Source organism: Adiantum capillus-veneris, chromosome 21 (genome assembly GCF_014529385.1).
Source record: "Adiantum capillus-veneris isolate H3 chromosome 21, ASM1452938v2, whole genome shotgun sequence".
Classification (NCBI taxonomy): domain Eukaryota; kingdom Viridiplantae; phylum Streptophyta; class Polypodiopsida; order Polypodiales; family Pteridaceae; genus Adiantum; species Adiantum capillus-veneris.
Genome location: NC_140951.1, coordinates 60,230,131 through 60,244,128, shown reverse-complemented (window position 1 = coordinate 60,244,128; position 13,998 = coordinate 60,230,131). Strand labels below are relative to the sequence as shown.

At 44.9% G+C, this 13,998-nt stretch overlaps 1 protein-coding gene across 5 annotated transcripts in view; it reads right to left on the bottom strand.

Annotated features, from left to right (window-relative positions):
* The window catches only part of LOC147431029 (uncharacterized), a 116,074-nt gene that overhangs the window by 82,967 nt on the left and 19,109 nt on the right, over positions 1–13,998 (bottom strand). For all 5 annotated transcript variants that reach the window (XM_086493539.1, XM_086493541.1, XM_086493540.1 and 2 more), the window contains 4 exons: positions 9,490–9,710; positions 9,378–9,413; positions 8,686–8,778; positions 8,425–8,508 (listed from right to left, as the gene is read on the bottom strand). In XM_086493539.1, the coding sequence (XP_086349665.1) occupies positions 8,425–8,508; positions 8,686–8,778; positions 9,378–9,413; positions 9,490–9,710 (434 nt within the window). The remainder of the gene's footprint in view (positions 1–8,424; positions 8,509–8,685; positions 8,779–9,377; positions 9,414–9,489; positions 9,711–13,998) is intronic.

The window sequence follows — 13,998 nt, the reverse complement described above, 5'->3', positions numbered from 1 at the left end:
AAAGCACTTAACTGTGCATGCACCAGCAACACAGCTTCCTTACCATAGACTAGCTCGAATGGAGTGAAGTTTGTAGCTACTTTATAGGACGTTCTATACGCCCACAGACACTTCTCTAGATTTGTCTCTCACTCAACTTCCTGTTTGTATACGTACTTTGTTTAACATCTTGACGATTTGCCCATTAGCACTCTCAAATAGACCATTGCATTGGGGGTGTTAGGGTGAGGAAAACCGATGCTGAATCTTTAGCCTTTCCACTAATGCACTCATGAGCTTACTTCTAAACCCCTGACCCCTATCAGAAACTAACACCCATGGAACACCAAACGGCAACAGATGTTATCAAACACAAACTGAGCCACCACATTAGCATTAACTTCCTTCACAGCTTTGGCCTCAACCCACCTTGTAAGGTAGTCAATGGCTACCACCGCATACTTTTTACTGCTTGTAGACTTTGGGAGAGGACCTATGGCATCCAGACCCCATTTCTCGAAAGCACTTTGTGTGATGATGGTGCCCTGTGACTCCGCTACCAGTCGTCTTTCACCTATAGTTTGACACTAGTGGCAAGTCTTGCACGAGTAATGTATGTCCTTCACTATGGAAGGCCACCAAAAGCCTGCTCTAAGCACTCGAAACAGAACCTGGTCTTTGCCCTGATGTCCACTTTCTTCGTGGCATTGTTCCAGCACCATTCCTATCTCTTCTTTGTGCAGCACCCTTCTAAGCACTCGGTCACGCCCATAGTTCATGAGATCCTCACCTACCAATGTGAATTTGCAGGCCTTTTGCACCACTCTTCTCCTTTGCAACTTGGACAAACCCTCTGAACATTGCCCTGTGCTCAAAAACCCTTCAATCTCCTTTAGAGTCTCCCTACCTACATAAGTGGCTGGGGCCACATATAGACCTGCAACATGCACCTACACTTTGCTACTTGCTAACTGATCCGCTTCTTGGTTTTGCTCTCTTCTCACATGCTTGAATTGGACTTCTTCAAAAGAAGCATCTTCTTGATGGAAAAGAACCAATGCTTCAACGAATCGCGCTTTACTTGCCATTGGCCTAACAGTTGCTTGATGACTAACAACGCATCTCTCTTCACCACCAACCTCGAAATGCCGAACTCCATACACTGCTTTAAACCCTAATGCAGAGTGAGATACTCCGCCTCGTTATTGGTGTGGACATCCTCTAGATCATACGCCTTCGAAAATATAACTTTGTCGTGTGGGTCGTGTATCACCACACCTACTCCTGCCATCTGTACTACCCTTCGATACGCTCGCGTCGAACCACATTGTAAAAGCATCCTCCAAATCCGGCTCCTCCTTAGCTTCATCTCGCACCACCCTTGGATAGGCCAGCAAATCGACGGCCTTGCTGACAAGAATGTCTGCCAAGTGAGACCGACTCATGTGATCTACCATGAACTCGAACTCGAACTCTTGCAGCTCCAACACCCATTTCATAATCCTCCTTCCTGGCTTCAAGTGTAGCACTACCTCCGGCAATAGATTATTAGTTGTTAACACAAAAAACTTGCGCATAATCAAATGCACCTTAAACTTCCTACAAGCCAAGACCAGAGCCATCACCCATTGCTCTGCCTCAGTGTAGGCAGCCTCTCCTACCCTACTCTCAAAATATATTGGCTTCTCCCAACCTTTTGCAGTAGAACCGCTCCAATAGCAACCATGCCCACCGTCATAGACACATAAAAGTCGTCCTCTCAATTGGGAGGACACACCGCTGGCAACTGACACAAAATCCCCTTGACCCTATCAAAAGCCTCCTGAGCTTCTCCATCCCACTCATAACCATGCACCTGTTGAGCCCTCTTTTGAAGAGGATGCACATATTGCAACAACATCCAAAAGAAATGTGATAGATACTTCAGTTTATGAACAAACGAAGCCAAACCTTGAGCATCTGATGGCGACTCCATCAACACCAACGCCTTCACCTTCTCGGAATCAGCCTCTATACCGTTTTGCGACACCACATGACCCAACAGCTGCGCTCGAGGCTGTGCTAGCTTGCACTTCTTGGGGTTCAACTGGCCTCCTTCTTCATCAAGTCTTTGAAATCATAACTGCAGCTTCGATAAGTGCTCCAATCTTGAACTGTAGCAGCCTATATCATCCATGAAGACCCTGATAAATCCGCCGAGGTATGGACCAAATACCCTGTTCATCCAATCTTGGAAGGTGACATATGCATTCACCAATCCGAACGGCATCCTGCGGACGGTAAGCAAAACAACCCCATGGAGATATGAATGTGGTCTTCAGTTGGTCTTCAAGTGCAATCCCTATCTAAAAGTACCCCGAAAAGCCATCCATAATCGAGTATCTGTCGTGCCCAGCCCCCTGGTTTAGGATTTCGTCTTGAAATGGCAATGGATAGTGATTCCTCTTGGTCGCGGCATTCAGTGGCTTGTAGTCGACACACACTCTCCATTTCCCATTCTTCTTAGGGGTTATAACCACTGGTGAGACCCACTCTGACTCTTTCAGAGGGAATATGATGCCTGCATCCAGTAGCTTATTAATCTCCTGCCAAAGGGCCTCCTTTTGGATTTCCCCTAATCTTCTCAGCTTCTGTGCTTTAGGCTTATGCCCCTCCTTAAGAACAATCTTGTGCTCGACCCCCTTTGCACCACGCAAATGCTTGTACTCCGTCGCAAATAGATTGGGATAGAACTCACACAGTTGAACATAACCCTCCTTTTCAGCCTTGGTCAAATCTTCACTTATCATGCTCGAAACTTCCTCTATGCTTAAACCATGAGCTTGAGGCTGCATACCTTCTTCTTTAGGTGGGGAGTCGTCTATGGTGACTCCGAATAAGTCTGCATCTATCTTCAGCATGTCGTCCTCGCTCTCCTCTTCCTTTGTGCTAGTATAGCCTTCATCGTAGCCCATCTCTATCTCATATTCGTAGCTCGTCGTGTCGCCTTCATCTTTAACTACCATAGGACAAGAACGGCTCTCCTTGGTCTTCAAATCAAGCACAATTTGCCTTCCCCTCTCTTTGTCAGGCAAGGTGAACACTTTGCTCTCCCAATCTTGCTTAGCACCTATCGCCAAAAGCCATGGCCTACCCAAAATGATAGGATAAGCATTATCTCCTGCCTTCATCACAAAAAATTCTATCAGGCACTCTATGCCCATCACCTTGACCTTCACATCCTAAGCCACACCCAGACACCTGGCTTTAGTATGGTTGGCCATCCTCATGCGTACATTCGACTTGACTACTGCCTTGACTCCCGTCTCTTTCATGGCTGCTTCCGTAATAACACAAACCTACGCTCCACCGTCTATGTAGGCTTGGACCTGCATCCTCTTTTCTATAATCGCATCCATAAGCGGAAGAACATCAGTGGGGTTACCTACCCTCAAAGCCATCTTTCGTACTGCTTGCACATTCTCCTTAGCTCTTGGCAGCCTCGTGCTAACACTTGTGGACCACTGCCTCCTTAACTTTGGATTCAAAGCTAACAGCTGACCAAAAGCAATATGAAAATGGTTTCAAGAATTTTCAGCCATGGAGTGTTCTGGCACTTTTGTGAGTCAGTTCGCAGACCGTGCAAGCCCAAGCACTTAGTGTAGATACATATCCTCTGGTTGCACACAGCATGATCATAAGCATTCCCATCAGAATCCTTCAGGGGAATTTTCCAATGTATTTGACCTATTTTCCCTATTTTTGATATTTTTCGCTTATTAATTTAAGTGACTTTTGTTGGAAAGTAGGTAGGGCAAATTGAGTAAGTTTGTATATAAGCAAACCTAGGCTAGCACTAATTGGCAGAAGAGGCAGCAGGAGCACCTTGCTCAACAAGCAACTTCTCAGCAAGATCCCCCTTGGTGGCGTTTTCGCTCCAAGCAAGAACCCCAGCATCCTAGCATTTTCCATCAAGTTAGCATCGCCAAGATCTCCCATCCTCTGGCGTTTTCATCAGCAAGTCACCATCGCCATAGCCTCCCCAGCCAAGGTGTCATCACCATCAGCACCCCTTTGCTAGCGTTTCCATCAACAGGATTCCATTGCCAAAAGACTACGGGACCTAGCGTTTTCAGCAAGCAGCTACCGCTTTTTCCTAGTGATTTCAGCAGTATACAGCAGTAGCAAATCAGCGACCAAATCATCAAGAATTCAGCCATACCAGATCAGCCAAACCAGCGTTTTTTTGGAGTCTTTTCCCGGCTGCAAATCAGTGTTTTTATGGGCAACAAAACAGCGTTTTTCAGCAGCCACAGATTTCAGCCTCTGGCGTTTTTGAACCGCAGGACAAGAGCACTCATTTTCAGCCCTTAGATCGGTCTCGTCATCCCCATCGTCGACATCGACCTAGCCTAGACTTGCATCAGTCACATGCATGTACTTTGTACCGGTTTGTGCAATCAATAGCAGACCACTCTCGCCAACGAGAGTGGGGCCTTCGGAGGAGGGTTTTACAACGTCTCTGGTGTCGTATTCTCTTCTCTCTCTATCTCTCAGTCTCATACACTTTCTTGCACAGTGTCCATTCACTTGTTTGTGGTCATTGCACTCTCTCATTAAGAACGGAAGGCTCTCCCTTCCATAAGAACAAAAAGGAACCTTGAGCACAATTCGGAGCACTCATCTTGAGCAAAGTTCAAACATTCATTCCGCTGCACCTTACAGTTTAATAGAGCCATGCACGAGGGTTTCCCTGAGACTTGGAGTATGTCCACTAATGTGTCTATCTTCAAGTCGGGAGATCCTATGCTTCCCGGGAATTACCGAACCATCATGGTTGGTCACACTCTGGCTTAGGCTATATGCATCAATTCTTGAGCATGAGTTGAGTGATGGGCAGAGAGAGAGGGCATACGGGCAGCAGGACAGGCAAGGTTCAAGAGAGGCTTCTCCACTCTTGACCAGATTTTGACACTCTGAGCCATTATTGAGGAGGGTAGACACCATGGCAGGAGCCAGACTCATACGCAGATTGCAAGACATGGGGGTGCCCACAGAGCTGATCTGGGGGATCTTAGCTTTATACAGGACAGTGCTAGGACAGGTACACACTACTCAAGGCATGTCCGACATGGTTCACCATTGGGGTGAAGCAAGGTTGTCCCCTATCTCCGGCTCTCTTTGGGGTATATGTAGGTGAGTTTTCAGGTTATGTACAAGCAGAGGGTGATAGAGGTGCTCAGCTTGCAGGGACATGGATTTCGTTGCTATTATATGCTGATGATATTGTGCTGATCTCGGATCCTCCAGAGGGGATGCAACGTCATTTGGATGCATTGCATGTATTTGCACGGGACAGTGGATTGTCTGTGAACCTTGGTAAGACCAAGGTAATGGTGTTTAACACCACGACGCAGTGGGTAAGGAGGTCCGCCCCCACTTTTACATATGGTCGAGAGACTATGGAGTATGCAGATACATACACTTATCTTGGGCAGTTTTCAGTGGCCAAGTATTTTCCATGAGGCATGTAGCAGATACACGATTGACCAGAGCCTATGCAGCATTGGGGAGACTTGAGAGGATATGTTCACAGGTTCAGTTCCAGGAACCTCGGACAAAGCTTTGGCTCTTTGACATTTTGGTCACTTTGGGCATGCTGTATGGAGTGGAGATATGGGGCCCCTCAGTTGATCATCATAGCAAAGGTCGTAGTACATATGGATGGAGATGTATGGAGAAGCCCTTGGTGTCTATGATTTCTCGAATGATTAGGGCCAAGGCCTCAGTACCACATGACATTATTAGAACGGAGCTTGCTGCTCCTCCATTGGTAGTGGAGGCACTCACTCAATTATTTTCATTTATGCATAGCACTTGGCCTCTCCCTACACACAGATATGCTCGATTAGCACTAGAGTCTTCGCAACAGCTGGCATTGCAGGGAGATAGATCATGTTGGTATGCAAAGATGGCATCTTGATTTCAGTTACATGGCTTTAGTATGGATCGGCTACCCCCATTTCAGTACTCTTTGGATGCACCCTCCATCTCCCTCACTAGGGCAGAGATTACCAGGCTCATTAGAGAGGACTTGATTCAGCTGGATACGAAGAGGACATGGATGCAACCTACATATGAGCTAGGTACGAAGATGACTTTCTATAGAGAGCATCTTCTCCAACTCACGAAGGATGGTTTTGTGATCAGACCAGGATACATGGACACTCAACTATCCCACGCGGGATACGATGTGCTATTGGTTAGATACGCACATCCTCACATCAGCTAGAGATCGAGACAGGCAAATTTAGAGGAGTACCCGCTGAGTCCACGATTTGTCAGGTGTACCAGATAGAGCCAGAGACAGAGCTACATTACATGTCCATGACATTTGGCTGGAGCTGATCCACACACTTAAGGGCTGGTTTGAGAGACTCTAGGGAACCTCCGACCGCATGCGGGAGCGCCACGAGGCTTTCCTGCGACTTTGGCGCCTAGGGCCCTTCTTCACCATGGTTCATGGCACGCCTAGGTGGCAATACGGTCCACCAATGTGGTTGTTTCCCCCTCCCATCTCCTGATTTAGCCATCATTGTACATATCTTGTCTTTTCTTTGAGAGAGTCTCCCCACATGTTGATGTAGCCCTCTCTAGCAGGGGCAAATTGTAGCCCATATGGCAATTTTCCTTAACTAATGGAAGGATATACCTAGATGAATCCAGGATAAGCCCAGATTCACCCTTGGAGGAAAGTGCAAGGTATAGACTCATGGTAGTCACCCACAAGACAATATAACCATCAGCTCCATCATGCATAGTATTGACTAAATACCATGACATCATCGTCAATGCCCAATAGTGGGTGTAGAACTAGGTACTAACATATGCTCCCCAACACAACACACACCACACGCGCACACACATGAGCATACATCAACACAAAGTTCAGTGTACTGAGTTTCTATCATGACTCCAGAGATCAAGGGCAGACTCAGCCATAATGAAGCCTAGCACTAAAAGAAACATTAAATCGAAAAAATTAGCACAAAAATGAGGTAGTTGATAGGGCATACGCACCACACAAAAAAAAGAAAGAATTAGCACAATATCAACAAGTCGTAACTCGGATGAAAACTTCACAATGTGAAGTCTGCATGTCCGCTATACGACTAAAAAATATACCTAGATGAATCCAGGATAAGCCCAGATTCACCCTTGAAGGAAAGTGCAAGGTATAGACCCATGGTAGTCACCCACAAGACAATATAACCATCAGCTCCATCATGCATAGTATTGACTAAATACCACGACATCCCCACTGACGTCGTCAGTGCCCAATAGTGGGTGTAGAACTAGGTACTAACATATGCTCCCCAACACAACACACACACACACATGAGCATACATCAACACAAAGTTCAGCGTACTGAGTTTTTGTCATGACTCCGGAGATCAAGGGCAGACTCAGCCATAATGAAGCCTAGCACTAAAAGAAGCATTAAATCGAAAAAATTAGCACAAAAATGAGGTAGTTGATAGGGCATACGCACCACAAAAGATAGAAAGAGTTAGCACAATATCGATTGGTCGTAACTCGGACAAAAACTTCACAATGTGAAGTTTGCATGCCCGCTATACGACTAAAAAATTTACCTAGATGAATCCAGGATAAGCCCAGATTCACCCTTGAAGGAAAGTGCAAGGTATAGACCCATGGTAGTCACCCACAAGACAATATAACCATCAGCTCCATCATGCATAGTATTGACTAAATACCACGGCATCCCCACTAACGTCGTCAGTGCCCAATAGTGGGTGTAGAACTAGGTACTAACATATGCTCCCCAACACAACACACACCACACACGCACACACATGAGCATACATCAACACAAAGTTCAGCGTACTGAGTTTCTCTCATGACTCCAGAGATCAAGGGCAAACTCAACCATAATGAAGCCTAGCACTAAAAGAAGCATTAAATCAAAAAAATTAGCACAAAAATGATGGAAGGATCTTGTTCTTGCCAAAAAAAAAAAGGATACTTCAAAGTTTCACGAGTTGGTCAAGATGGCAATGGCTCCAAGATGTTACCTATGAAGCCACTGTTTCATTCTTCTAATCAGTCCAACAGCCACTTCTTCCTCACTGGGACCTCATCTATCCCTAATATCATACTGTGTCTCACAGACTAGCTTTAAATTTTTGCAGTCCAACATGTATTCCAAATCCATGGGATCTTTTTTACAAGAACTCTAAAGCAGAACCTTGACAAAAGAATTTGGACCCACCTCCTGCAATCTCCAGGCTGGAGGGCTTACTGAACTATCATGGCAATTTAAACAACATTCGAAGGACGACAATAGTTCACTTGAGATACTTGTACGGACTGCACTCCTTTGATGACAATAACAGGGACCACCCAAGTAAAAAACGTCAAGCACTGAAAGCATCAACCCTTGCCTGTTTGTCACTATGAATGTCAATCGTCCAGATTCCCTGAGCATCTTGAATAAGGGAACTAGCTGTGCATCAAAATGTATGTACCTGCATCATCATGGTGGATTGATAAAAGAGACTTTGCTTGTTCTTATTTCAGTAATTGAAGTTCTTATCTTCTGAACAATAAGCATATGCGGCTTACTAAGTTGAATTGTATTGCATTCGTATAGTATGACAGAAAAACACCTAAGCATCCCACAAAACAAGAATCAATGGCCTTACTTGCTAGGATCTTCAGCTACAGCCTGTTTAAGTGTACCGTCACGATGGCACAAATCGACTGCTGCACGTATATCCTTATACATTTGTGAGAAACTGTAACAGCAAAGATACACATTAAGGCAAGATGTGGCCAGATCTGCAACCAAAAAACGAAAAGAAGAAATTATAAAATCAAAACCAAGCTGCGAAAACCAGTAGTGATGGCCCCTTACAATCCATGAAAAGGCATGTAAGGGCTAACTAAGAAAATCGACCTTCTTCAAAACTATAATTGGCTCAAGATTTGACACTCTTTAACCATTTTGGCTGGTGTGTAATTGGTCCTCTAATCATTTATTTGTCCAACTGGAGCTTGTGAGCACGGAAAAAAAAAAAAAATCCTTCAAGATTGAGGTGCCAGAATGCACTAAGAGCAGTCAACTAGAGAGATCAGAAAAGAAGCTCAAGACTGAGTTGAAGGGCACCATCAAAACATCAGAGGCAGTGGAGGCCTTACAAACCATCAGTTCAACACTGGGGACCCCCTCTCAGAGCATGAGCCAGCTGTTGGGCAAGCTTAAACTTCTTCCCTGCCTGACATATTCTGTACTGGTGGCCTTGTGCTTAAAGATCAAAGGTTTCCCCGTAACAATGACGACTGCAACTCAACCTCGCTACTGTTAAAGAGAGTTTTTGCGATACAGAATACTTACTTAAAAGGGATAGATAATCCTCCATCAGACTTAGCCCTGAAAAAAGCAAGCACCTTAGAATTAAACAGTTTTCAATTCTAAGCTCTTCATAGAGCTTAACATCGAAGCATACTTAGCAGCCGCAGGGATTTTTTCCGGGTAATGATCTCTGAATTCCACAAGTTGTGCAAATAGATAGGCCTCTGCCAAAGAGAATAGAGTATCTATCAAAGCATAATCGGGTTCATCATAAGCTTGTTGAAAGGGACTGTTCCCATATGTTGCCAACCGTTCTTCCCTAGGTAACTCTGAAAACCCATGATAAGCCACCTTGGCATACTTGTGACGATCCATCTGAAAGAGAATTATTTCAACGTTCATAATGAGAAAAATACAAGTCAACATCATACAAAACATGTAGTGGTACACTAAAAGAAAATGACAGTTAAAACAACTCAAACGCAAATCCGGATCAACGACACCCTTATAACCCCCGAAAACGTTTTGGGCTCTGCTAACTCGGTAAGGTGGCCGGTTCGGTGGCGTCCTGCCGAGAATCAAATCAATGCTCTGATCTTCAGGATGCTGAGGAGGTAACTCTCCTGGCAAGCCTTCACAAAAACAATCCAAGCGTGCCAAAAGTCTTGTCGTTCCTTCTCAAGGTCGGACAAATTTGAGGTTTTCTCGTCAGCTAACTCATGGAAATAGATCAAGTAAACATACAGACTGGATTTCATTAAATTGGAAATGGCCGAAGCTGATACAAGTGGGATGGACTCGCCCTTCAATTTTACATCAAGAATTATATCTCTACCCTTCTCATCCTTCAAAGTTGCTTTCCTTGCCCTGTAGTCGACCACAGCACTGTTCTTGTGGAACCACGGAATTCCCAAAAGGACGTCACACCCCACAAAAGGCATGATGTAAAAGTCCTCAAGCCCAAAATACCCCTAACAATGCAATCGAAATTTGCCTATGACAAGTTTAGTGGCAACATCCCAACCTGGTGACGCTAGAACTCCCTCAGCCGGTGGTCCCATTTCCTCTGGTGTGCTTCCAAGTAGACCTCCCAATTCAATCAAGATGAAGTTGGCCTTGGCTCCTCCGTCGAAGAAGCTGAGAGCTTCTTGATCTAGGCTTCTGTTTGTGCTCCAGTCCTTCCTCCTTCGCTGACACACACATCGGTGAGACGTTGCAAGGAGCTGAGCTTGTCTAGGATATGAGTAGGGGGTAGTCGGTACCACAAAATCTGCTACCACTCCTGCTTTTGTCTTTCCTTTCTTTGCTCGCTCCTCTGCTATTTTGGAACTCTCTGGCTTGTCCTCTAACTGCTCTTTAGGTGCTTTGTTAGGGCACCTTGCAAGTATGTCACAAACTGGGGATGTGGCAGGCTTTCAAACATACACAGTGCGGCAGAAATGCCACGTGGCAGCAGTACGGACCCCCGCAAAATGAGCTGACAGGCTAACGTGGTCATCCGTATGGAATCCCAAAAATTACGGCGTGTTTTATGCTGACAGCGCTGACATGACACATGGCAGCCTACGGATTTTCCTAAAATTACGCTGGCTGATTATAGCAGCTTTTGGAACAGTTGCTTTTGAGAAATTGAAAAGCTTTTATTATTAGTGATTTTGGGGCTCTGTTTTTGGGCATCCCTTGTACCTTTAAATAAGTGGGCTAGGCCTCACTTCTCAGAGCATCTAGCGCAGAGTCTGAGAGTGAGCACCTACCTGCTCTCTTTGTACTTTGAACACAGATTAATACAAAAAGAAATACTGAAAGGGGTGCCAGTCTTTGGGGCCAATACCTCTTGGCACGGAACTACACCGGGCCGTGTCGACCTAATTGTGAATTGTGAACTATTTTGAAGTGAATCTCTACTATGTACTTGGGGTGTCCAAGTTTGTTACAGTGGTATCAGAGCGCGGCCGATTTCTCTTCTACCAGGAAATCCGATCCTTTTCTTGCAACACTTATGGATTCCAACAGAAATCAATCGACTTCTTCTGCATCTGTGAATGCGGGAGAAGATCACAGAGAAGATTCTTATGAGCAATCGGAGGAAGAGTACGGCCCACCTTGGCCTACTTAGTTTGAGATTGAAGAGATTAAACATCAACAACTGGTTGACGAGGCAACAAAGCAGATGATCAAAATTGCAAAGGATCCAAAATTTGCATAATTTTTGACTCAGCAATCCCTCGCCGAAGTACACACCCAATGTGGCAGATGGCCACAGAACCACCCATCAAACCGGCCATGAAGAAACCTCCTTCTCCGAGGATGTTTACATAGCAAGAATTACAAGAGGTGGTTCAGACACAGATCAGCCGGCTTTTGGATGCAAACAACAAATCCAAAAAGCACGATAAAAAGCATAATAAAGGAACTCACTTCCCGGGTTATTTGAGTCGTCAATCTACTTTGCATCGGTGAAAAAGCTGAAGAAGCATGTACGATTTGAAGGACTACCCAGTTCTTCTTCTTCGTCTTCTTCTTCTTCTGACAATTCTTCTAGCTCTTCTGACTCGAGCAAAGAAGATACAAAAGGCAAAAAGCGAAGCAAAAAGCAAAGCTTCGGAAAGGGCAAGAAAAAGGCAAAGAAGCCTAAATTTTGCCCAGTTTCTGACAGTCTTACAGAGGACTCATCCTCAGACAGTTCGGACTCCGACGATCACATGTTTTATGCAAAGAAGAAGCATTTCTATAAAGCCAACCAATATGACTTCCTCGAAGATAAAAGCAAGAAAGTAAGAGAATTCAAAGAAGGTGGACAGTCAATTAAGTTTGACTCTTTTTCTGGATTTCGAGATGCTCTGAGGGCTTTGGCCTTCATACAACAGTTTGACATAGCTTTCTCTGGAGGGCATTACTCAGAGCACTCCAAGATTCGGAGGGCTACATCTTTCTTCAAGGAAAATGCTCGAACATGGTGGTTCACCCTTCTATTGAGAAAGGAAGCTCCAGTTAAATGGTTGAAGTTTAAGAGGCTTTTTATTTCTTCTTGGCTGACCCGAGAGTAGGAATGAGATATACGAGCTACTTGGAATCATCTTCACATGACCAAGAGAGATTCTCTGGACGCTTATTGCGAGAGATTTTGGAGCTCTTTTCTACCAGCCTCTTCATTTAAGAAGGTCTCGTTTAAAGAACAGATCGAGCGATTTTGCTGCGGACTTCCTACAGAGATTCGAGACTACTGCGTAGAACAAAAATCAAATTCTATTCAAGAATTAATGGGTCATGCGAAATGGGGTTTTGCCATACATTCGGGCAATCTGACTTACCCCACTAATGAGATCTTGACTCAGAGAACCCAATAGACTTCTAATAATGAAAGTAGAAAGAGAAAGAGTTCCCAAGAAAAGGATTCACGACCATGGCTCACTCTTCAAGAGAGGGCCAACTACATCAAAGAGGGGAAGTGTTTCGGATGCGGGGAACATGGGCACGTCTCCAAAAAGTGCCCTAAAAAGGCACAGCAAGAGCAAAATGAAGATAGGCCAGAGAGTTCAAGAGCAGCTAAGGAACGTGGCAGAAAAGAAAAGATGAAAGCAGGAATGGTTCCAAATTGCATGGGTATTGACCCAAGCACGATTGATGAAAGCACAGAACATTGTCGAGCTTGGGGCAAAGTGAAAGATCAAGAAGCCCTGATTTTCTTTGATGGAGAAGCCAAGGCCAACTTCATTTCACCTGAATTGGCGGCGCAACTCGAGATTACACCCGATCGGATGGGACCACAAACAGAGACAGTTCTAGCGGCACTCGGACGGACGTAGCCATTACACCTGTCATTGGCAAACTTCGGTTGCATTGTCAGGGGTATTTGGGGCACGGGGACTTCTACATAATGCCCTTGGAAGGTTGTGATGTCCTCCTTGGAGTCCCTTGGTACCATAAGAACAAGACCGTGGTCGATTATCGGGCGAAGAAAGCGACATTGGCAAATGAAAAGGGCTAAAAAATTGTACTTGATGTGAAATTGAAGGGCGAGTCTGTCCCTATGTTTTGGAATTAATGAAATCCAGTCTATTTGTTTACTCGATCTATTTGAAAGAGTTAAATAATGAACACGGGACAAATATGTCTGAACTTGATAAAGAACGCCAAGAATTTCTCCACACTCATGTCGATTGCTTTTCTGAGGGCCTGCCACGCAAGTTGCCACCATCTCGTGTTGAGGATCATACTATTGATCTGATACCTGGAAGCACACCACCGAACCGGCCACCTTACCGTGTGAGCCGAGCCCAAATGAAGAGATTATGAACCAAGTGAAAGACCTCTTGGAAAAGGGTCTTATCCAGCCGAGTACTTCACCCTATTGCTCTCCGGTGTTGTTGGTTTTAAAGAAAGACAGATCTTGGAGAATGTGCATTGATTATAGAGCTCTCAATAAAATCACCATCAAGAACACATTTCCAATTCCGAGGATCAATGATATTCTTGACCGACTACAGGGATCCTCTTGTTTTAGCAGGATCAATTTGAAGAGCGGATATCATCATATCTGAATCGCGCCAAGAGATGTCTACAAGACGGCTTTTAGAATGAGCTTCGGTTTATATGAATTTTTGGTGATGCCTTTTGGCCTTACCAATGCTCCAGAGGATGGACAAGATTTTCAGAGAGTACA